Below are 25438 nucleotides of genomic sequence, written 5' to 3' on the forward strand. Positions count from 1 at the left end.
ACTCTTAGTCTATTACTACCTTTTAGATAATTAATTCTCAGTTTATCAAGGAGAGTTTTTCTTGTACTATAGGCTTTTTTTGGAAACACAGTTGAGACATCTTGTGTTTTTTTTGTCACACGTGGCACTGCCTGTATAGTCCCTAGTCTCAGGGAGGGAGAGGTTGGTGACTCCGCAGGCAAAGGCGACGGTACTGTGAGCCGCTTCACGTGTGTTTCGTGCTCCCTTTCCCCTTGTGTAGGACCGCGCTGGCGCGTAGGCCTCAGCAACAGCCAGGAGGAGGCGGAGCTGACGCGAGCGGACCAGCTGGTTCAGATCCCTCCTTCATCCACCCTTCTTCCTCAATTCTTTCTCTTTTTTGCGTCTTCTTTTCGTCTTTCTCCTGTGCGCTGCGTGTCTCATTCCGTGCTGCTGCCGCAGAAGGAAAGTGGTGGTGGCACCGCCAGCTTCTTGCCCTTCGCTCTCCCAGAAACAGTCTGAAGCCATCTGCAGCGCCTCCGGCATCGGCAGTAGGGTTTCTGCTCCGCCCCCTTCCAGGAGCAGGTACGCGGGCGCTGAAGGGTGGCTGCGGGAGAATGCGGATTTGATTTTTGAGAGCTATAAGCGCGGTGGCGTTGTGCGCAGAGGAGCGCCGCGGGGGGTGCTTGGGCCTCCCCGGGGCGCTTTTGCTGCCTTCCGCGAGGCGAGGGCTGGCAGGGCGTCTGTCGTTTTCCCCGGCGGACTCTTTCACTCTGATGCGGCGGGAGGCCGGGGGCTATGATGGCACACACACTACTACTCCCTCCTTAGTTGGGGCAGACAGGGAGCGAGACAATGAGGCTTCCTCAGTCCTCGCTGGGAGAGGAGCTGGGTTTATTTGTTTGGTTTTTTTCTCCTTAGACCGGTAGCCTCCACGTCTTTTGTGTTTTGGTGTCGGGAGGGGCTGGGGCGAGTCGGGTGTGTGGAGGCGATGGCGACTAAAACATACTACGCTTTGAGCACTTGGCGGTGCCGCCCTTTTTGTCTGGATTATCGAGCTGCATTTAATTGTCATTGGGAAATGCCTGGGTTTGATTCGCGTTCTTCGCATATACTTCGTCTTTTTGCTTCACCTAGATTACTGTTAGAGAGGTGTATGCCTGAAATATCCTTGCTGGGGTTTTTTGTTTTGAGTTTGGTTTTTTTATGGTCCATTTTCTAGATGAGGATGTTCAGGTAAATAAATATTTATTTAACCAGCTCGTTTAGGTTTTATTATTGATTTAACATTAGTATTTGTATTCCCTTTATTATATTAAGTAATTTAATTAATCTAATACCTAAAGGGGGCCTACAATAAAGTAGGAGAAGGATTTTTTACAAGGGTGTGTAGTGATAAGAAAAGGGGGAATGGCTTTTAACTAAAAGAGGGTAGGATTAGATATTAGGAAGAAATTCTTTTCTATAAGGGTGGTGTGACACTGGAACAGGTTGCCCAGAGAAGTTGTGGATTCCCAATCCCTGGAAGTGTTCAGGTCCAGGCTGGATGGGGCCCTGAGCAACCTGATCTAATGAAAGATTCCCTGCCTGTGACAGAGGGTTGCAACTAGATGATTTTTAAGGTGCTTTCCAACCCAAACCATTCCAGGAGTCTGTGAAGTAGTAGGGTAACCTAAAATGCTTTTATTATGTATTTCACGTAGTTCATAAGTTGTAGTTTCTTGGAAGTGCACTTGGTGTGCACAAAAGCTTAATTATATTTGCCACTCAATCTAAATATCTGCTGTTATTAGACGCAGATAGAATTGACTTTTGCCTCAGTTTAGTTGTAATTTGAAATTAAAAGATGTCTTAGTTATGAGACTCTGTTAACTTTAATAGTAACAAAGTATTTATGTTCACCTTTTAGTTTGTCTGGGTAAATTTGCCAGTAACTGTGAATGTCAGTGGTGTAAATTACTGTTTGAGTTAACACACTGAATTAAAAAGCTTCTTTTTATTGGGAGGTCAGGGTTAAACAGGGACATCTTTTAAGTGTTAAGACTCTTTTTGGAGGTAAGAGAGATCATGATATTTTTTGTAAAGGTTTGGTTGCAACCAGTCAACCAAAAGATTGGGGAATGTAAGGTTGTGAGAGCGTAATATGTTAGGTCTGATCATAGCCAGTTTTTTGTTCTTGCTGTGAAATAGAGATGAAAATGTCTGAGGTAACTGCCTCATGATGCTGCATTTTCTTGATTGAAGTATCTGCACTCCCTTTTCCTCTAGAAAAGAAGCTGTAGTTGTGTAAATTGAATTTCATGTTTTCCTCTTATAGTGGATATATGCTTGGCTGCTTCCGTTCTGTGGGGCTGTAGGAGTTGGCAGCTTTCAGAGATATAAATAGAAGCTGATTTCAGAGGCCCCTGTTGACAAGGTTTTGTGTCTGAGCCTTTAGATTAGTCTGTCACACTGCAGCCTTGTGACAGGCAGAAGCTAATGTGCTCAACCATGTGATCCAAGTGTTATGATCCAATTATTAATTTAGAGAGGTGCCTCTGCCCAAATTAAGGTGCAAATGAGAGCATAGGTTGAAGTCAATAGTATGGATTTTATTGAATAGTAAATGTGAGAGAGAGAGCTAGACAGAAATATAAAAAGGTGTGGGGGGAGAGAGAGTGACAGATTAAGTAGAAAACTTCACTCTGGATCCTGACGGTGTCCTGTTGATCCTCTTCTTCTCTTCTCAGTGGTGAGGGTCCAGCAAAACAGAGTTCAATGAATTAATATACGTTTGGGCCAGGTGAGAATGCCTAGGTGCCTCCCCTGGGGAGGGCAAGTTTGACACTGCCTCTTGCAACAGACTCTGGATCTGTTGCATCGCTTTGCATCATGTGCAGTTGTCTGTTGCAAGGCCTCAGGAACCAGTCTGGGGGACACTTCGGGGGTCTTTGATGGCTTATGACACCTTCTCAGCTGCTTCTCATATGAATGTTCTGTGTGTATTTGGCCTGCCCAGGGTGGGAGGCATTTACAACTGAGACAGTGTAAAAGAGGGTGGATATTCACTCCCTCTGACCAGAGGTTATACCACACACCCAAAAACTCTCCTCCTTCCCCCTTGGTTGGGGAGAGTGTGTGCAAACCTGGCCTCAGCAGATGAGCCCGTGGGCTATGGCCTTCTTCCCCCCCAAACCCAGCCAGAGCTGATTTTCAGGACAGCTGTTAGGTTTGGCTTTCTTGTGGATACATTCTTCTCCCTCAGCCTTCTTTACTTCTCCCTAGACCTGAGATAATTGGACAGTAGTGTCACCTTTATCTTATCTCAGGTTCCATTAGGCAGCTTAACTCATAGTCCAAGGTTCCAGTCAGGAAGCATATTCAGGGAGGGGTGGGCTTTGGTGGTCACAGCTTCTTTATACAGTTTTGCCATAATAAGCAATAAGTTTTTCATAACAATGTTTAAGCTATTAACCATAATATTTCAGTCTCTCGCACCAAGTTTCTGAGAAAAGTTCAGGAAAGCAGATACATAATGGTATTCACTTGTTTTTCAGGGTAACAGAACTGCATTTGCAAGGCCTTAGGTACTTACTGATCTTATAAAAGTTAGTAAGGAAGAATTGCAGAAGTCTGTAATCTGTCTTTTCAGAAAACTTTACTTTTGCTGTTGGTTCAAAATATTAAATGGCATATTTTAGTGTTCTGATTATTAGATTAAACTCTGGAAAGTGTATTATAACCTAGACAGGTGATATCTAGACCTTAAAAAGTGAAAAAAACCAAAATTTCTTAAGCATTTAATGACAATAATTTTTTTTAATAAGCAGCATGTATTTCAGGTAGTGAAGGACTGTGCTGAAAAAGAGCTATAAAGACTCATTTGTAATATGCTCATATCATCATTAATACCTAAAATTACTAAGTGCTGAAAGATTCTAATTTGAGAGTGGACCAAGTAAAATGAGATTGATGCTGATAGTGTGTGGTAGCACTTTTGATAGTGCTTTGAGTGTACCTGCATGTAATAAGGCCAGAAGTACAGTCTTTACTTGTGTTATAATAACATAGAGCTACAATAAAGATGCAAATATTTTTTAACGTCTTAGATTTTCTGTTGTGTCCACTGGTTTGGTGTATGGCTGTAAAACTGCAAACTCTTAAGTGGTATATCAGAATAAGTGCAAATTTGCTTTGTAGTACTGAAACAAAGTTATAAATTGTTGAAATTCTGTGACCGCCAGCAGGCAAGCAGATTGATTTTACTATTTTCTCCCGTTGAATTACTTTGATCCCAGAAGTTTAGATTAACTAGACAAATACTGCTGTCAATTACAGTTGTCATACTGTTGAGATATATGGTTATAGCTTGTAGTATGGCTTCTTTAAGTTATGAAAAGTATTTCTTTATACACTAGAGTTAATTAATGTTTGGTATGCTTGAGTTTTCATAAGCATCAGCAGACAAATATCTTGTTTTGTGGCTGCCCTTTAAGAGGAAGGCTGTAATCTGGAGTTTTCACTAAAATGTCTAAGTGCTATAGGCACTAAATTTAAATTTTTGGAGGACAAGTGTGTCCTCAATTTGTAGTAGATTGCTTGATTATTATAGTCGTAGTTCCCAGTGGCAATAAAACTAGGATTTGATTGCTATATCAGTTTTTCTACTAGCCTTGTTTTGCAGAGGTCAACTGCCAGCGAAGGTGAAGTATTTTTATTCCTAACTTTTGCAGTTGATGGCAGAGATGAGGGTTAGAATTATCTATCTTTGAAAGATGCAGAAGTCTGCCTATATTTTAATGACAAAAGATTTAACTGGCTCTTTGGAAATGCATATAGTGTGCAAATGAATGTATGCAACAGTCTAAAATAGTTTTCTTTTTCTTGGAAGAACAAAATTTGGTTTAAGCATATTTCAGTAATGCTTTTGGATCATCTGTTTTGCGGGCTTACTGTATGTATGTTCTTGCTAGTTAATATTCAGTGTTGGGCTTTGTATGGAACTTAAGCAAAGGTAAACGTCTTGTTATAGAAACATCTCCTAAAGATATAAAATCCAATTTTAAAATTACTGTTGCCCATCCTTCAGTGATTTTTGTTTTGTTTAACAAATGTATTTTGAAAGTACAAACTGCTAACAATGTTATTAGCATCAGAATGATACAAGATCACCATTACTGAAAAAGTGGAGCAGTTCTTCTGGAGTCTGCAAAGATAAACTGTGCTAATTACCAAAACTATTTAGTAGACCCAAACTTGGTCTTGCTTGTTTTACCCATCTAGCTGTGGTTTGTTTGGGTTTTTTTCTACCCTGTAAGTGCTCAGAGGTTAATATTTTTTTTGTTGGCCAGTTAAATTTGGTCGTAATCTGCACACATAGTTTGGTTTCTGATAAGTATATTGCTTATCAGTTTTACTGTGTGTATTAGGTTTGTGTGGCAGGGTTTTGGTAGCAGGGGCCATGGAGTGGCTTCTGTGAGAAGCTGCCAGAAGCTTCTGCTATGTCAGAATCAATGCCAGCTGGCTTTAAGATGGATCTGCTGCTGGCCAATCAGCAATGGTGATAGCACCTCTGTGATAACATATTTAAGAAGAAGGGGAAAACTGCTGCACAACAGCAGCTGGAAGAGAGGAGTGAGAATGTGTGAGAGAAACAACACTGCAGGCTCCAAGATCAGTGGAGGAGGTGCTCCAGGTGATGGAGAGGGGGCTATGACCCTGAGGGAAGCCCATGATGGAGCAGGTTTGCTGGTAGGACTTGTGACCCCGTGAAGGACCCACACTGGAGCAGTCTGTTCCTGAAGGACTGCACCTCATGGAAAGAAAAAGTGGAAGGGACCCACACTGAAGCAGTTTGTGAAGAACTGCAGCATGTGGGAAGGACCCACATCAGACATTCATGGAAGACTGTTCCCTGTGGGAGGGCCCCCACATTGGAGCAGGGGAAGAATGTGAGGAGGAAGGAACAGGAAAGACATGTAATGAACTGACTGCTACCCCCATTCCTTGTGATGCTGGGGGATGGAGGGGTGGGGGAATAGAAAAATTGTGAGTAAAGTTTAGCCCAGGAAGAAGGGAAGTGTGTAGGGAAGGCGTTTTAACATTTGATTTTGTTTTCTCATTATCCCACTCAGGTTTAATTGATAATAAATTAATTTTTCCCAAGTTGAATCTGTTTTGTTTGTGATGGTGATTGGTGAATGATCTCCCCTCTCCTTATATCAACTCATGAGCCTTTCATTGTCTTTTTCTTCACTTGTCCAGTTAAGGAGGGGGAGTGATAGGGCAGCTTGGTGCACACTTGGCATCCAGCCAAGGTCAACCCACTAAACTATGATAATGTTTTTTACCTCTCTTAGATGTTCCTGACAATGTTACTTATCAATACAATTGAAGTATTGAATTATATATTAACATCCATATAGCCATCTTTAAAAATGCTGATATCACTTTTTGTGGGCAAGGTAAGCAGATCTACTTTAATTCTATAACCCTGTAATCGATTTTGGTGAAATGACAGTTCTTAATGCAGTTCTTGGTTTTATTTACAGAATTGAAATGGCTCAGGAGACAAACCAGACCCCAGGGCCTATGCTGTGTAGTACAGGATGTGGATTTTATGGAAATCCTAGAACAAATGGCATGTGTTCTGTTTGCTACAAAGAACATCTTCAGCGACAGCAGAATAGTGGCAGAATCAGCCCAATGGGTAAAGGTTTGAGACGTGGTTTTTTTTGTGTGTGACTTGAAAACATAATGTGTAGGTGATGAGATGTATTCAGGGGATCTTCTGATAGCTGCATATTAAAACTATGAATATCAAAGGAGATAATACTTTAAATCACAATAAAAATGCCTTTTTATGTAATATATTCTGGCCCACTTGGTGTTGAACCTTAAGTTGAATTTTTACTTACTCTCTGCTACAGTTGTGTTTTTATACAATCCTTGTGTTTTGGTCATTAACAATATAGCCTATATTAAGAAGATGCAGTAGAATGAGGAAGGATTTGAAATGGTTCATAACTGTATTAAAATCTGCTTGACTAACTTGTATTCTATGCTTTGCTTATAATTAACTTCTCAAATTTCTGTTATATAGGGACAGCTAGTGGTTCAAACAGTCCTACCTCAGACTCTCCATCTGTACAGAGAGTCGATGCTAGCTTAAGCAACTGTGAAGGTACTGCTAGTAGCACATCTGGAAAATCAAGGTAAGATTATAGAATCATTTAGGTTGGAAAAGACCCTTAAGATAATCAAGTCCAACCATTAACCTGACACTGCCCAGTCCACCACTAAACCATGTCCTTAAGTGCCACATCCACACGGCTTTTAAATACCTCCAGGGATGGGGACTCAACCACTTCCCTGGGCAGCCTCTTCCAATGCTTGACCACCCTTTCAGTGAAGAAATTTTTTCTAATATCCAATCTAAACCTCTCCTGGCACAACTTGAGGCCATTTCCTCTTGTCCTTTCCCTTGTTACTTGAGAGAAGAGATCAACTCCCACCTTGCTCCAGCCTCCTTTCAGGTAGTTGCAGAGAGCAATAAGGTCTCCCCATAGCCTCCTTTTCTCCAGGCCAAACACCCCCAGCCCCCTCAGCCGCTCCTCATAAGACTTGCTTTCTAGACCCTTTACCAGATGAAGGTATTATTTTGAGGTTTCAATGAACTGTGAGTATATAGCAAGTTAAAGTGACGTTGCCTTGTTACAGAGAGTTTCTGCAGAGGAAAAAGTGACAGTGCACTTTACAGTGCTTTATGAATCTTTATAAATTAGGACTAATTAGTGTTTGGTATTGGACTACTACATTTATAAGGACATTTCTGGTTTATCTGGGGAAATATTTGCTACAGTTTGCCTAGTTTCTTCTTGGGAAGAGACATAGAAGTACAGGTCAAGAATGTGTATCAATAATAACAGATTGGGTAGTCTGATGGATTTTGACAGTTTAAGCTCTTATGTACTCTAAACTAATGTAATCACCCATTTCACTGTATGTAAACAGAAATGTGCCTGTTGCTGCTTTGCCTGTAATGCAGCAAATGACAGAAATGAGCATTTCAAGAGAGGAGAAAGTATCACCAAAAACAGACATCGAGCCAGGTATGTTTGCAGAGTAACACTGGATACAACTGGCTTAACAGAAGCTGACAATTTATTTACTTTCTCTTAAGTAGGCATCTTTGTGGTGATTGTCTTGAGGAAATGTTAATTATTAATACTTCTTGAGTATTAATACTCTCAGAATCAAGAAGACTTACTAGTGCCAGAACATAGTTTTCAGACGTGTTCAATTTTAGTACATAACTTTTGACATTTGAGGAGCATTTTGGCTATCAAACCTTCATTTTTAAAAGTAAGACACTGAAGTTGTATATGGGTGCAAGATGTTCAATTTTGAAGTCAGTGTTGATTTCTTTATAAAGCCTAGCAGTACAATTTCTGCTGACTTGTGGCTATTAAAATGGTTTGTTGCATTTGAAGAACAGGGTTCTTAATTCTATTTTACAGAAGGATGAGAATAGGGCAGAAGGGAATACTTGATTTAAAATACTAACAAAGACTGCTAAAGGGTCTTGGACTAAGTGAGTAATCAGTAGATATAACTGAAATGCTGTTGTGTGAATATGGAGTACTTACAGCATTAATTGCTTAGTAAGAATGTTCAATTTTAAAAAGCGAGCAAATTCATGCTTCTTATATGGCAGTTTATTCAGATGGATATCTTAATGTACCTGTTTGATATCTATAGATATTGATACTTGTTAATTTTAATAGTTCTGAAAGTCTTAAAACATTGAAAGCTGATTTTTAACAGGAAAATGTGTTTGCTACAACTGAAGATAAAATTACTTCTACTTTTTTTGTGTTGAAAATTCCAGAATGTACCACTCAGCACTGTATACATGCATCTTTGTTTAGGACTGCTATTAATTACAGCTACTAGTTAATTGCTTGGGTTTTGTTCACAGGTTTTTACAATTTTAGTTGTCATGTTAAGTTAGAATTGTGACATGAAATAAATTACAGTTGCTTTTACTATATTCTTTTTTGGTTATGTACAGACTGAGGAGATTTTTGCACATTTCAGTGTTGCAGTGTGTTGCATATCCCAATATTTCAGCTTCCTGTAACTTGTGTTATCTGAAGTTATTGTATGTAACTTAGAAATTTATACTTTGTTACACTATTTATAAACCCATATTGTCTTATTATGTATTGGTACCTGAAAAAGTGATAGGCAGGAAAGGAAAACATAAATTGGTAGCAGTGGTCAAGTAATATCTGAATTTTCTTATTAAAACTGCCAATAGGGATTTGTCATTTTGCTAACTATGAAGGCCAGTCTTCTATTTATGTTGACTCAATATTCATTTTTTTATAACAGGACAACTAAATGGTAGTGTCACACACAACATTCTATTGATTAGAATAGGAGGAAGAAAAAAATCCCTAAAAGAAACTCAAGATAATAATCTTGCAGCTTGAAACTCTGAGTTGAAACCAGTCAAAGCTCTGTTAAAGCTTGTGTAGAGATAATAGGGAAAATGACTATGGAATTTAAAAGTTTGCTTTCCAAACTTCTATAACAAAATTTTCTTCCTTAGTACATATCATTAAATTCTTGAAACAGTCTTCAGCTGATCTAAAAGTTAACTTGGAAGCAGATTTTAGACAGCACAGAATAGTGCCTTTGCTGTTTTTAGATTACTAAGCGTTTATCAGACATTTAAGATACAGCAAGTGTTTGCTGTATTTACTAGTATATTGATCCTGTGTCTTGCAGTCAAAAAAAGCTGGCCTCACCTTTTTATAAATCCCTATTGTGTTTGGGTTAGTTTCTTATTTTTCCTTTCTCTTTTTCTGCAGCATCAAATATGTGTGTTGGTCTCTCTTGAGGAGGAGCTGAAACAATAGTAGATAATTAATGTCACCTTGTAAAACAAAGCTAATACTTTCTATGAGATGTAATTCTCTAAGCTAATGCCTGTCATGATGTTGGTAATGAAAATACTTTAGTTTTATCTGTGGTCTCACCTTGGCAATTGAATTTTATAACTGTCTATTAGATGATAGATCTGGAACAAACAATGTAGCCTTCAAGCAAAGTAGGTTTGGCTTTTTCTTTTCTTAAGCATTATGAAGACTTATTCTCCAATTCAAAGTTCTAAATAGTTAGGTCTGCACAATTGTCATTAAGTCTGTGGGCTAAAAGAATACTATCATGCTGTTTGGATTTTAAGCATCTGATTCCAGCGGGTTCTGAAGTTGAATAAAATTAATCCTAACAGGCTTGTATTTTCTTTTGTTTTTCTCAGGTTGAGGTTGTAATCTGGATTCTCATTTAGAACAAATCAGGTCTGAAGGCAATGAATCATATCTTAGCATTTGAAGGAAGAAAGGCATAACAGATATAACTGGCCTAGTTGGTTATAATTTAAATGTCTAACATACTATATTTTAACTTCTAGTTTCTTAGTTCAACTTTGTTGCTTGTTGTAGTTTTGTAATTGAATTGTGGCATGTGTTCAGTTGCTTATCTGATGAACTGTGTAGAAGTCAGTGAAATATAAATACCTTTCTATCAAAATTCCATAATTGGACATTAATTATATAATGCATTTTATAGGCTTTTGATCTGCTTCTGCACTTCTTAACTAAGGATTTAATTTTTGTTCAGTTTTGACCATAGTCAGAATATACCCAAAATATTCTAGAGATATTGTTCATATTTGTGGGTTTTTTCCCCATGTTAACTTACAGGAATTAAATGTCAAAACCCCCTTATATAACTAATTTACTTTCCTTGTGTTGATTATTGCATCAGAGCAATACTATTACTAAGTTGGTGAGATGACGGAAGTGAAGGGAGACGAGCACATCCTATTGATGATCATTGGTCTCAAATTTATTGATCCAACTTACATACTTTTATAGTAGTGTTAATTAAGCTCATACACATTGCAAAAGCTAAGCTCATCATTGGTTACAGATTACATGTCAACCCCTCCTTTGTGGCTACATTCTCAAAATACTTGTGGTTTTCTTGTTGAGGCTAATACTTGTTTTTACATCCTGCTGTTGACTACATTCAAGGGCACCATGTTTTTCACAATGTTTTTCTTGTTATTTGCTCAAGGACGCAGTGTTGTTGTTTTTCTCATAAGGAAAAAGGCTGAGAACTTACTGCTTACAGCTGCTTTTTACTGCTTAAGCAGCTGTATATGATCATGGCCTTTTTCCTCAAGCCACGTCTGCACAAAAACTCTCCAACAGTGAGACATAGTAGAGGCCTCGAAGAAACCTGTTTTGTTTAAGCATATTTTTAAATGGCAATAAAAGATTCATACAAGAGAGCTGACTTGCATATTGAGCACTAAAACTCAACTGTTGTGAAAACAAATATGTTTAAATAATCATATTGTATCAAGTCATAGCATATTTCTCGCATTTTTGTGGGTCACTACCTTTCTGAATAAATCTCTCAGGGCTGTTAGTGTTTCCAGACTTAATTAGTGTACTGTGCATATCAAAAACCTTATTTTTCTGAACCCAGTAATAGCTTTGTTTTACAGAGCAATGTGGTGAGTTATCACTGAAGCCACAGCTGTGCAGTAGTGCTGCCTATGAAGAAGGTGAACTGGAACTTGAAATGTATATGGTCTTCTGTAAAATAAGTGTTAAAATTCTTCCACAAACACTGCTAACTTAGAGTCTTATTCCATCCATGTTGTAGGTTGCTCTTCCCATTCCTGCATGTTGTCATATAATGAAATTATTGAGATGATGGTGAGCTCATTTTTCTTTTGGCTCCATACCAAGCCAATATGATGTGTTATTTTAATGTTCAACACCACAGCTATCTTACATGCTGTTAAGGGATGCCCTCACTTATGTTACAGATAAAACCAGTAGCTTTGAAATTTACAGTGCGTTACAGATAATATTCTGAGTAATATGCTGAATATCTTATGAGCTATTGAATATTCAAGATGATAGATTATATTGCTTGCTTCTTGTTTTAATATCTGATTCTGATTTGTTTTCAAACATGGCTATAGTATTTAAACGTGGATGCTATCTGTAGACAGCTCCTTTGTGGCTGTCAATAAAATCATCAGATATATCAACTTTTATTGTGTTCAAAATTACCTTCCCATTTCCCATGTCTGCTGTAGCTCAAGTAGATGCCCTCAATTGAAACAATTCTGAAATGGAGCTAATAATCTTGAAGTCTTGAAGCCGTCTATCTTGAAGAATACATCTGGAGATGAAACTGCTTGTCCTGTGCTTGTTGCAAATAACGTGCTATCATATCTTTTTGAGAGATGTGCAAAAGGCATCAAGTCTTGATGGCAGCCAATCTAAACCATATTTTAGTGTGATATTTAACAGGGGGATCTGTTATATTGATGTAAGAGTAAAAATATTCAGTGTGCCTGTTGAGCATGTGAGAGATTAGTTTCATGCTGCAGAATAATTTTATCCCAGTTCTTTGGCATCAAATTGAATATACAGTTTATTCTTTAGCATTTTATCATGGACAGGTAGATCAGCATAGCAGTTACAGTTTCTAAATAATAAAATATTCTCAAGTTTGATAAAGCATAATAAATACTGACCATCTTATTGACTCAAACTTTATATACAAGTCACTTGTGTTAATGTGCAGCACAAGAATTATGTAATTTGTAGTATAGTCTTCAGTTCTGGTGCTGTGGAAATGCTGTATGTTTTTCTGATGACTTTTGGGTGCTCTTTGTCTATTACCTTTATCCCTTCTTCTGTTTTATTTTTCCCAGCCTTTCTGTGGTAGGAGTTGGGGTTTACCTTAATGTAAAAGTAGTTAGAATGCTTAAAGCTTTTTTTTTTTTAATACTTTCAGACATTTCACTCTTCACTGGCATGCTTACTGCTTCCTATTACTGTGGAAGTTAATGCATTTTTTTTAACTGGTAAGGTACTATTTTGGCTAATTTGTTTGAGTATACAGGAAGCTTTTAAAACCTTGCTTTTACTTTAGTAGTCCTTTCTGGATTAATTTAATTTATTGCCAATTTAAAAAAATAGAGCATGATAGTAAGAAACAAAGAAAACTAAAAATGCCTTCCCTTCACCCCTTTCATCCTAGACTCATCTTTACTTCCAGATTCTTCTACCTCCTCTCCCTATATTATGAGTACTGCAGGAGGAAATGGTTGCAGTCAGTTCATAATTGTTCTCTGCTGTTCTTTCCTTCTTGCACATTTTACCTGCTCTAGCATGCGTCCCTCGCACAGGATGCAGTCCTTTATGAACTGCTCCAGCTGTATTGGTTTGTGTAAGGAAAACCACTGTCAGTTCTGACAGTCTAGTTACAGAACCACAGAATGGGGCAGGTTGGAAGGGCCTAGTGGGCCATCTGATCTGACCTCTCTCTTCAAGCAGGGTCATCCTGGAGCACATGGCACAGGATTGTGTCCAGGCACTTCCTGAATATTTCCAGTGAGGGAGACTCTACAACCTCTCTGGGCAAACTGTCCCTGTGCTCAGTCACCTGCACAGTAAAGAAGTTCTTCCTCATGTTCAGGTGTATCTTCCTGTGTTCCAGTTTCTGCCCAATGCCTCTTGTCCTATTGATTGTCACCACCGAGAAGAGCCTGACTCCATCCTCTTGACACCCTCCCTTCAGATACTTATAGACATTGATGAGGTCCCCTCTCAGTCATTCCTTCATGAGGTTGAACAGGCCCAGCTGCCACAGTCTATCCTCATAAGAGAGGAGCTCCATGTCTCTCTTGTACTGAGGAGCCCAGAATTAGACACTACTCCAGATGTGGCCTCATCAGGGCTGAGTAAAAGAGCAGGATCACCTCCCTCAACCTGCTGGCAATGCTCTTCCTAATGCATCCCAGGATTCTGTTGGCCTTCTTGGCCACAAGGGCACTGCAGGCTCATGGACCCAGTCCTCCTCGACTAAGGGAGTCTTCCTTCTAACATAGCTTTACCTTGGTCTCCTGGGTCAAAGATCCCTGAGCGCTGATCTTGTCAGTGCAGACTGATGCAAAGAAGGCATTCAGTAACTCTGCCTTCTCTGAGTCCTCTATCACTGGGGTCCCCCCTCCATTTAGAAATGGTCCCCCATTATCCTTAGTTTTCCTTTTATCACTGATGTATTTGAAGAAGTCCTTGTTGTCCTTGACATCCTTGGCCAGATTTAATTCTTGATGGGCCTTGGTCTTCTTCATCTCATTTCTACTTACTCTGACAACCTCTTTATATTCATTCCAAGTGGCCTGATCCTGCTTCCACCTCCTGTGTGTTTCCTGTTTATGTTTGAGTAATTACAGGAGTTTTTTATTCATCCATGCAGGTTTCTTGTCCCCTTTACCTGATTCCTTGCTCATTGGGATGCATTGTTCTTGAGCCTATTAGTACAGTGATTATTGCTTTTTCAGAAGTCTCAGAGTCACTGTGGGTTTAATACTTTGGGGTCAGAGTAGCATTAGTCTTCCTATTTGCAGGACCTTTCTTTGTGTCAGTTGAACAGTTGTCATGCTGTGGCTTGTGGTTTACTTCTAATCATAAGTAATCTTGCTGTTCTCCCTCTGTCTGCTTTGAAGATGCATCTTACTTTCTGACTGAATGACGTAAATGTTCCCAAATATACAGTGCAACAGTTGTATTTGTGGAGGTTTTGTTTGTCTTTTTATTTTTCAGGCACTTTTTGTACTAGGATTAGATTGGTTCCTTATCCTAGCAGATTTATGATAATAGAATTGTAGAATTGTTTGAGTTGAAAGGGACCTTGAAGATCGTATAGTTCCAACCCTCTTGCCATGGGCAGGGAACCTTCCACTATCCCAGGTTGTTCAAAGCCCCATTCAACCTTGCCTTGGATACTTCCAGGGATGGGGCAGCCACAGCTTCTCTGCCACCCTGTGCCACGACCTCCCCAGCCTCACAGTAAAGAATTTCTTTTTAATATCTAATCTGAACCTACCGTCTTTCAATTTAAAGCCATTCCCCCTTGTTTTATGACTACATGCCATTGTAAAAAGTCTTGCTCCAGCCTACCTGTAGGCCCTCTAGGTACTGGAAAGCTGCTCTAAGGTCTTCCCTGAAACTTCTCTTTTCCAAGCTAAACAGCCCCAACTCTTTCAGCCTGTCTTAATGGGAGAAGTGCCCCAGCTCTCCTTCCTGAAGCCTTTCAGTGGCCCTTCTCTGGACTTGTATGAACAGGTCCATGCCAGTGTGCACTGGTCTTTGCTTGGACATTGAGTTGTTGACCACAACTCTTTGAGTGCAACCATCCAGCCAATTTCCTATCTACCAAGTGGTCCATCTGTCAACACTGCATCTCTCCACTTTAGGGACAAGTATGTTGTGTGGGGCAATACCAAATGCTTTGCATGAGCCCAGGTAGATTTTTTTTTGTCACTCTTCCCATATTTGCCAATCCTGTAACCCTTTCATAAAGATCTCCATGATTTGCCCTTAGTGAAGCCATGTTGGTTGTCACCAATCCCCTCCTTATTTCCTATGTACCTTAGCATAGTCTCCAGGAAGACCTGCTCCATAATTTTGCCAAGCACTGAGGTGAGATGGACTGGCCTGTAGTTTCCTGGGTCTTCCTTATTTCTGTTTATAAAAATGGGGGTTATGTTTCCCCTTTTCCAGTCAATGGGAACTTCGCTGGAGACTGCCATGGCTTCTCAATATGATGGATAGTGACTTAGCCACTTCATCCACTAGTTCTCTCAGGACTTGCAGATATTTCATCAGGTTCCATGGACTGGTGCACCTGCATGTTCCTTAGATGCTTTCAAACCTGATCTCCTACAGTGGGTGCTTATTTGTTCTCCCAGTCCATGCCTTTGCCATCCAGGTCTTCATCCACCACTACCCCTAAGTCCTCTTATACAGGGATGATCTCAACCCCTGCATTCCCCAGCCTGTATTGATACTGGGGGTTCTCCTGACCCAAATGCAGGACTTTGCACTTTGCCTTGTCAAACCTCAGGAGATTCACATGGACCTACTTCTTGAGCTTGTCCTGGTCCCTCTGAATGGCATCCCCTGTGCCTGTTTTGTTGTTCCTGATGACACTGCATTTTACACTGCCTGTGATTGACTTATTGTTGTATTACTTAATAAAATTAAAAAATCATGTCCATTTCTGGAAACTTCTTTTTGCTCCCAAGTTCTTCAACCTTGTAGCAGGAGATCTGGTCTCCTAAAATTGAAGTGAAACAAACCTCATCTGGTAATCTGAGCTGGTAGTTGGCAAGAGAAATAACCTTGGTGGTGAAGAGAGCTACATGCCAACAGGACTTCTGTTAAGGCAATAAATCATGTTCTGGTGATAAAAGGCTTTGCTCCGTATGAATAGGATTATTGGTACTGAGGAGGCAGGTCTGCAGGTGACAGTAACAACCATTTTCCTACCATCGTTTCAGCTTTTGTCTAGTGATTTATTCCATGGCACTTTGAGTACTTTGCCTGATGATTAACACAGTATGATTTCTGGCATAAAATTTGTTTAATGTGTAGTAAAGGGAGCTTTTTGTGAGAAGCAGTTGTTGGGATAGTATCTGATGAATGTGGCTATTAATGTCATGTCAGAAGAACTAAAACTTATATTTCATTTGAGATAGTTTGATGAAAAAATGGGGGGTTGCTTTTATGTGTGAGCTTTAGTTAAAGGGTGTTGTCCCTGTTCTAGCTGTTATGCAAAGCTACTTGGAGGACTTCATTATTGAAACCCATTATTAGATCTAACTCTGCTGGCATAAAAGTGGGTGGATGCCTACTTTTTGCAGGTGTTATCTGTGTCAAGTAATAAATTGAACAATTCTGATTTAGGGGAACCTGTGAAATCTCCTTGTATTGGGACCTTTTAGTTGCCCATTTCTGCATGTTACCTGCTTTTTGTTTTTGGAATATGTTTTTAGTTGTGGAGGAAGGATCCTGTTTGGCACCTCTTTTCGGAAATGGGCCTTTGCACTTTGGATTATTATCATTGCTTCCTAGTTCCCAGGTTGCTGGTTGTGGCGGTGAACACCTGTCAGTTTCACAGAGTTCACAGAATATTATGAGTTGGAAGGGACCCACAAGGATTTCAAGTCCAGATCTTAAGTGAATGGCCCACAGAGGAAGCAAACCTGTTACCTTGGTGTTACTAGCACCATGCTCTTACCAACTCAGCTAGTCTCAGGGTCAGTATATTTATGTAGAGGAGGAAGTAAGTTTATTTGTAGTAGTTGATAACATTTTGACTTAGATGGATTTGTTTTTAATCTTTGTATTGTGACACAAAATTATCTAATACACTATTTCTTTGTCTTGATGGATCAGTGAGCTCAAATCTGGTCACTGCTGCACTTACACTGCTTCTTGTGAGGTTTGTTCTCCATTGGTTCAGGTGGTTCCTACTATAAGTACATCCTATACCATGTAACTCCAAACCCAGATTACAACAGTTTAAAGGCATATCCATTACAATCTCTACCCTTGATCCCTTTGTACCAGGCCATAGGGTTTAACATTGCAATGAACTCCTCCCCTTGCCCCTGGTCTGACTTGGATTTATTCACGGACTGCAGTCCCTTAGGAGTGTGCCTGCTCCAAGTGGAGCTTTATCTACAAGCCACAGTCTCTTTAGGGTATACCTTCTGCTGCACAGACTTATCCATAGCCACAGTTGCTTTGAGGTGCACCTGTTCCAGCATGGCCTTTTTCATGGGCCACAATTCTTTCAGAGATGTACCTGCTCCAGTGTGGCTTTACCCACAGCAACAGTCCCTTTAGGAGTGTACCTGCTATGTTACAGACTTATCCACAGCCACAGATGCTTCAAGGTATTACCTCCTCCAGTGTGGACTTCTTGAGCCACAATCCCTTTAGAGGTGTACCTGCTCTGGCACAGATGTAACCATGGCCACAGATGCTTCAGGGTGTCCTGTTTCCATGGGGACTCATCCACAGGTCACAGTCCCTTTGACTTGAGTTCACACAGAGTTCCAGCCTGTCCAGCACAGCAGCAATGCACTGGCCATTTGCCAGCCCATGTGCATGCATGGTCATTGCTGTTATCAGAATGTTCCCAGGCACAGCAGAATAAGAAAATAAGCAGTGAAAGCAAAAAGCAGCCACTAATGAGCACTAGAGTTTATTTTGCAGTCAGGCAAGCAAGCCCATGGCAAGCCCAGGAGCCTGCTGATTACTAGTTAAACAGCACTAACAGCTATAAATTTGACCTAGCACATTCCAGTCAAGTCTGTTGTTATCTCAAACTCTTCAAGCCCTTTGTTGGGTGCCAAAATGGTCTGTTGTGGTTTAACCCTGGTAGGCAGCTAAGCACACACAGCTGCTCACTTGCTCACTCCACCAGAGAATTGGAAAGTTCCCTTTTTCCATCTGCCATAGCTTATAACTAGCATTTCATTTTAAACAGACTGGTAATACAAAAAATCAAAAAGGAGCTTGATCATGCTGCTTGATTTGGGAGATGTTTAATCAATTTGTTAATTCCTGTCAGCTAAGGTGTGTGGTATCCAACAGGTTTACGTTGAGGTGTCAGTGTTTTTAACCTGATTTTTTTTGGTCATAGGCTTTCAACTAGAATATCTAATACTGAACACTACTTTCCTTGGGGTTTAAAGACGAGTTCAAAAGGTTATATCTGTTAATTTTGAAAATATTAATTGTCAAGGCAAAGGAATTGCTTAACTTAAAAAAAAAAACAGCTGTTGAAATTACTCTGAAAAGTATTAATAGCAGTTATGATTGTAGTGCCATACCTTTGCTTTTTATTAATAGCATGCTTAAGTATGGAAAAAACATTATATATCCAAGACTGGATAGTATTGTTGTCCTCAGAATTAGCAAAATAGTGTTAATGCTGAACTCTTCACACTTTCTAGAAGAATCTATAGAGTATTCAAAAATAAAGTCAGTAAAGAGCTTGAGTTGTTCCCTAGTGTCCCATCTCGGCTGTTCTAATGGCCTGGTAAGGCTCTGGATGGCCTTGAGGCAGCCCGCGCTCCAAAGGATGAAAGGAGTCTTCAGGTTTTTCAGTTCTTCAGAGTTGTTTATTAATTCTTATCTACAATATTTTCTCCCGGCCCGACAGAGGTCCGCACAGCAAGCCAGCCATGAGCACACTGACTGCCCTTGGGGCGGTCGCTTATTTTTATACTGAAAACTACGTGTAAGATATTTACCTTTTCTCCCCAATACCTTTCACCCTTATTGACAAGTGCACATTCAGTAAGATTCAATCTCAAAGTGCCACCATCACCATCGAAGATGGATGACAAGAAGAAGGAGGACAGGACACGCCCTAATTCCTCCATCTTGTCTCCTAGAACCCCCCTGTACCGAGATTCCAAAACCTGTGTTTTCACACTATAATTAATCTATCCCTTCACCACTTATCCCCGTGTGATCCTCCCATCCTCATACAGGTGTTGCGTCCTGTGCAGGGTCAAAGTCTAGCCACCAAACACTTCTGGCAACGTTCCAGGACTTCCGAGCCCCCCAAGGGTTGTCTCGGTGACTCTGCACATCAGGAATGATGTGCTGAGTTCCCACACCCTAGGACTTACAGCTATAATATTGTATAAGAAAATACTGATTCCCTGCATAAGACTTTTTGGGTATAAGCACTGAAAGTTCCTTGTTGCCTCTAAAAGTTTGTCACTACTGAATCTTGTTTACAATCTGAAATATGAACTGACTGGAGGCTCTATTTGTTCACTTCTACAGTGAATTGTGAAATGGGGCTTGGATCTGTGAGGCTTTGTGTTAGTAGTGATAGGCATATGAACATAATACAAATAAAATCTTATAAGAGCAAGTATTAATAGTAAGGATAATAAAATGTTAACTATAAGGGGTTCATGATGTTGATAAAAATCGACTTTCAGAATGCCATGCTTACTCATCTAAAAGGATCTCAACTAAGAAATCATATTTGTGAGCATAAAGTTGGTTACAAGAGAGTCCTTTAAACCTATAGTCTCAATCATTAATTATGGAGTATATTTTATAGTTTGCTCATTATTTTTAAAGCATTAGATGTAATCATACAATTGAGTGTCCAGGAATACTGAACAGGGACAGACTCTCTGGGTTGTATGCATTAAAGTTTGTATACAAACACATCTCCCTTGTGTTTCTTCTGCACTAATTTTGGTATTTAAAGAATTTTTAAAACAACTGATAAAAAATTTAATTTTTCAAAGAAAACTAACAGATCTACAGAAGGACCCATTTTTATTCTGCATAGAACTTGGATAAAAAGTGAGAAATGTAACCAAAAGTGTTCATGGCAAAGGCAATTGAAAAATAAACCATTTTGACTCAAACTGCTTGATCATTATGGTTGAATATAGTACAAGGATACTGATATCCAATGTAAATATATAGTTTTTTTCTTTAAATTACTGAAGAAAAGTGTCTGAAATAAGGGCTTTTTTGAGCTGTGTGGCTTGTTGTAGTATACTTGGTGTATCACAAAATCAGTGGTTTGAAGCTCAAGAATGTTAGGGGGTGTACTGTTTGAGGTTTTAGATCATCTGACTTTTCAAGTATTATGGCAGAGTAACTTGGTACTATGACAAAAAAGCATTACTGTAAATGTCCTTCATTTCTAAAATATGGTCCTATTGACTATTTTCCACAAGTATCCCCTCTGTTCAACAACTTAGACAGTGTTGTTATTGTTTTAGATTCATTTAAACTGGATCATATTACTTTTAATATTGTGTGTACAGGACCTACATGGGTGTATACAGGTGATAACACTAGGTATGCTGTATTTTCTAGATGATGGAACAGTGGGGAAAACTTGATAATTTTCTGTAGAGATAAAAGGGAAGTTAATAGAATACCTATTCTACTTACCACTTCAGACAATAAGCTTCAGGGTCTTAGTAGAGGGGATTTTACTGTTAATAAATACAAACATGCTAGTGAAGTCAAGAAAAGGAAAAAAATAACCTTTAATTCTTTTGCTTGCTTTAACAGTTGTTACTCAACCAAGCCCATCAGTTTCTCAACCTAGTACTTCACAGAGTGAAGAGAAAGCTTTTGAACTGCCTAAACCAAAGAAGAACAGATGTTTCACATGCAGAAAGAAGGTTGGCCTTACGGGTATGATAGTACTTTGTTAATATTGAATAGATTTATATTATTAGTTGCCTCTTACTAGATTGTCTTGGTTTGAAAAGACAGGTGTCGGCTAAGGAAGGCAGAAGCCTCCCCTGAAATGGAAAATGTAAACCCCTCCCTCCGAATTATTATAATTTTGAAATTAAAAGGCTTTCAGGGAAAGATATGGGAATAGGAATAACAGTTCTTTACTAGGAAAACTAAAAATACAAATGTAATAATACAAACAAAAAAAAACCCCAAACTACTGACAGAGTCAGAATACAACCTGACACCATGTGGGTCAGGGTGTTGGTAGCAGTCTAATTAAATGGTGGCTGCAGTCCTCCTGGAGTGACAGATGTGGTTCTGTTGAAGCAGTGATCCTGTAGAAGGGTGTAGTTTTCCTCTGAAGGTGTGGTAGTGGTGTAGATGGGCCTGGTCTTCCTCTGGGAATCCAGTGGAGAAGAAAGCTGCTCCTCTGGGAATGCAGTGGGAAAAGGCTACTCTGGTATCCCAAAATCTCTGATTATATCCAGGAAGGAATGCTTGGCTCCTCCCCCTGGGTGAGCATCTCACAATGGGATGATGTAATTTTATCAGTCCTGCAGTGACACTCAATGGCATATTAACAGAAGATATTTCCTGGAGGGAGGATTGGTTTGTGGAAGAGATAAAGAAAACTGCCCAATTACAGAAGATAACTGCCCTACCTCTGACAGATGGCAAATAGAATACACACATTATCTTTCAATCCAGGCCATTGATTAAATTTGTTGAAATCTGTAGGCATTAAATTTTTGCTTGCTGTCACAAAATCCATAATGTTAGATCCCTTAATAGAGTTGATATTTGAAAATATTCATTTCACTTAATCTGTTTGATACAGAAGATGTACATAGCCCCTTTGAACTGGGTAAACCCTTAATTTATAGCTTTCTTAAGTCTGAAGCTTCCTAGTGATGTTGTTTTTCATTTTCTTTATACAGGGTTTGATTGCCGATGTGGAAATTTATTTTGTGGACTTCACCGTTATTCTGACAAGCATAACTGTCCATATGATTACAAAGCAGAAGCTGCAGCAAAAATCAGGAAAGAGAATCCAGTTGTGGTGGCTGAAAAAATCCAGAGAATATAAGCTAGTCTATTTGTGAAAAGACTGACTTTTGTTTTATTTTAATATGTCCTATGAAAGCATTAAAGAGCATATGCATGGCCATTTTCCTTTGTTCTCCAAAGTTTTAATTTTAACCTTGTCTGTCTTAATGTTTTTTCACAATGTTTGGGTGTTTGTTGCAGGCTGAATTGGATAGATACAGTCCTTGAAATGTATATGCTCTCCTCAGAATATGATTGGATGGCTAGAACCTGCGCAGGAATACACATGCACAGAAGACAGGCTCTAGTTCACATGTGCTAAATATATGTTTACCTAATGTTTGCCACAGATCTGCCTTTTGAGATGTTTAAGGTGTTTATGACTAGCCAAAGACTGTGCCTGTTTGAGAGAAGGATATGTCAGAAAGGCTGATGGTCTACTTCTATCCATTTGAAATGTTATTTTATTTTTCGTTTCCATGCTCCATTGTATTCCAGCAGAATATAAGACATGTAGAGGGCTCTACCATCCAGTAAGATGAGTGTTGGGGCCATATTTAATAAAAAGTAATTTAGCAATTGCAATGAGAAAAGTGGGAAAAAATCAGATATGTATGAGAAGAAAATTATTTTAGAACAGATAACTTTAGAATAATGAAAATTATAATAATTTCCCAAAGGAAATATCCTGTTAGAAACTTAAGAACTTTTCTGCAACAGTTGTCTGCTTTTCCTTGCATAGCTAATAATGATGAGTAGCACAATATTGTGCTAAGATTGACTTAGAAAACAAAAACTATGGGTGGTATTTTTAGACATACCACAGCAACTCTATCAAGTGACACATGCACCTGTGTAAGTTGCAGAAGTATTTGAACAGTTTATTATTCATGTTCTTCTTAAATTCAGCACATTCTGGGTTCAAACGATTGTTAGGAGCTTTTAAAGTTAAAAAAAAAAAAAGGTTTTAAATGTAACAATTGTTGTGTATGGGAATCAAACTCAACATGACTCCTGTAGACTTAAGTGGGAGCTGGAACCACTCTTGGAAGGCTGCTTTATCATTTTTAATTGTATTTGGGTGTAGGACTGCAGTGTTCTTGGGTGTATTGCATGGGCTCCATTATCTACAGCTTTGTATAATAACTAGAAAGGACAGTATAGTTCACTGATGCTTGTCTGGTAAAATAATTTCTGTGTTATAATGGAAGGAGGCTTTGTGATGTATGAAACGTGTGGTGGTTTTTTATATAATCAAGTATAGTGTAGACTAGTGTTGTAATGCCTCTTCATGTATATGTACACAAGATGCTACTTATGATTTTTATTGCAGTGTTCAATCTTAGTTTTTTTAATCACTATTAAAAAATCAAGCTTTTGCTTTAAATTTTTTCTTTCAATATAGTTATCAGATATGCAAGCATGTACAAATAGTTCATACTTAGGTATTGCACATGATGACTCTATCCAGCATCTATGCTCTGCTGTATTATGTAAATAATAAAAAATCATGTACAGAAGAAAATACTTTTTGTGGTAGTTCATTGGTTTTAGTTATTGCTGTAACTTAAAAGTGGCCCTGTGGCGGTTGGGATACAAAACTAATACTATAGATTTTTTTTTCTTAAACCATTCTAACCTCCTTATTTCTTATTTTCACATACTGACTTCTTTAAGATTACTTGTTGAGGTCAGAAAAGCATGAACAGCTGGAATACAGGTAACTACTTGATGACCAGATAAAGATGTCAGCAAACAACATTGTGCTTAAAAGGGAATGAAGGAAATATTAGTAGTGAACTTGAAAAGTTTCTGTTCTGTTGTGGGTTTTGGGTTGTTTTTTTCTCCTTTTGGCTACAGAAGTTATTTCTGGTGGATCTGTTCTAATACAGCCAGTGTACTGACTGCATTGTTTTGTTAAAATCTTCACCAGAAGGCCTAGGCAGAGCTGTCAGAGTCTGTATCCAAATATGAATGTCATATATGCCATACATACCTTTCACAAGGAAAAAGAAAAGTACAGAGCACACAGCACATGTTGACTTGAAAGAAGCTATCTTTGCTGGTGTTTAATACATAATAATTATGACTGCCACTATATATGCTTCTGCTAAGGGAGCAAGGGCATGTTCTGGGCTTTCATGTGCTAGGATGAATTTTATTTTTTTTAATTGTGGAGCTGTTTTAAATCATCAAAGTTATATTTTTTCTACCTTTTTGTATTAAAGTCAAATCAACTCAACTGCATAATAAAAAGCTTGTTCAGTTTGGGGATGGGTTTTTTGTTTGCTTGTTTTGTGAATGCACCTTGGAACTGGATATTTGGAGAGAATGTATCCAGATTTGTGATATTGTCAGGGTGAGAGTATTTTAGGAAGGATAACCATACTGATACTAGTACTTAGTCATTCTGATGGTCCCTCTTGCATTCATTTGCTTTTTTAATCTGCACAAAGGCTTGTTTATTTTAACTCAATATATCTGAGGAAGAATGTATGGAACAAGAAATCTCTCATTGTTCTATAAAATCATTAACTGTATCATGTGTAAATTGCTGACAGGTGGGATAGGAGCCTGTATTCAAAACTAAGCTTTATTCATAATAATTCAGGAGCATTAATTCCATTGAGGCTCATTGAAGTTTCAAAGAGGGGGAAGGCTGGTAAGTAAGAGTGGGTACTGAAAAGCCTGATAAATGGATCTTTAAATTTTAGTGCAAACAGTGTGGTACATATCCCTTGGCAAAAATAATATGAATATAGGTGCAGAACACTTTGGATTTTAGTTATTTGGTCCTTAACTCTAAAGTGATAAATGGTTATGACAAGGTTATCCACCTAGTTGATCAAGGGAAGCCAGTTGATAAGAGAAATTATGCATTACTACATCCTATGACAAAACAGCCTTGGAAAGTCCTGAGAAATGCAAACTGAGTTCTGGAGGCATAGATAAGATAAAAGCAACCTTGCTAATTGCTAGAAACAAACTGTGCATGTTCAAAACCAGAGGTCAACCAGAAGACACCACAATTTGGGGAACAGACCACCAGAGACCCCAAAAGAGACTCCCAAGAACCAAATAAGGACTTTTGATAAGGATTGGAATATGCAAAACAGGACAATGAATATATATCAAGCAAGTGTGGATGCCTGAAGAATATGTAAACAACATGTATAATAAAGAGCCTTACTTGTCTGTCTCGGGTTACACGAGATTAAAGGAAAAATTCCTCATGTCCAGGATGCTGTAATAAAGAATGC

At 38.9% G+C, this 25438-nt stretch overlaps 1 protein-coding gene across 4 annotated transcripts; it reads left to right on the plus strand.

Moving 5' to 3' along the window:
- Window positions 1-410: 410 nt before the first annotated feature.
- On the plus strand, window positions 411-22352 carry LOC135460433 (AN1-type zinc finger protein 5-like). 4 transcript variants are annotated; one of them, XM_064737250.1, is made up of 7 exons: window positions 412-543; window positions 6297-6401; window positions 6489-6652; window positions 7040-7151; window positions 7951-8048; window positions 20958-21083; window positions 22070-22352. In XM_064737250.1, exons 3-7 carry the CDS (start codon window positions 6496-6498, stop codon window positions 22216-22218), a joined length of 642 nt encoding a protein of 213 aa, XP_064593320.1. In that variant the 5' UTR covers window positions 412-543; window positions 6297-6401; window positions 6489-6495; the 3' UTR covers window positions 22219-22352. The 4 variants fall into 4 exon arrangements, with proteins under 4 accessions (XP_064593319.1, XP_064593323.1, XP_064593320.1 ...); XM_064737252.1 differs by lacking the exon at window positions 412-543 and adding an exon at window positions 5849-5915; XM_064737249.1 differs by lacking the exon at window positions 6297-6401 and having other exon boundaries at window positions 411-543.
- The last annotated feature ends 3086 nt before the right edge of the window (window positions 22353-25438 follow it).

The sequence above is a fragment of the Zonotrichia leucophrys genome, unplaced genomic scaffold (assembly GCF_028769735.1).
Source record: "Zonotrichia leucophrys gambelii isolate GWCS_2022_RI unplaced genomic scaffold, RI_Zleu_2.0 Scaffold_47_404062, whole genome shotgun sequence".
NCBI classification, from domain to species: Eukaryota; Metazoa; Chordata; class Aves; order Passeriformes; family Passerellidae; genus Zonotrichia; species Zonotrichia leucophrys.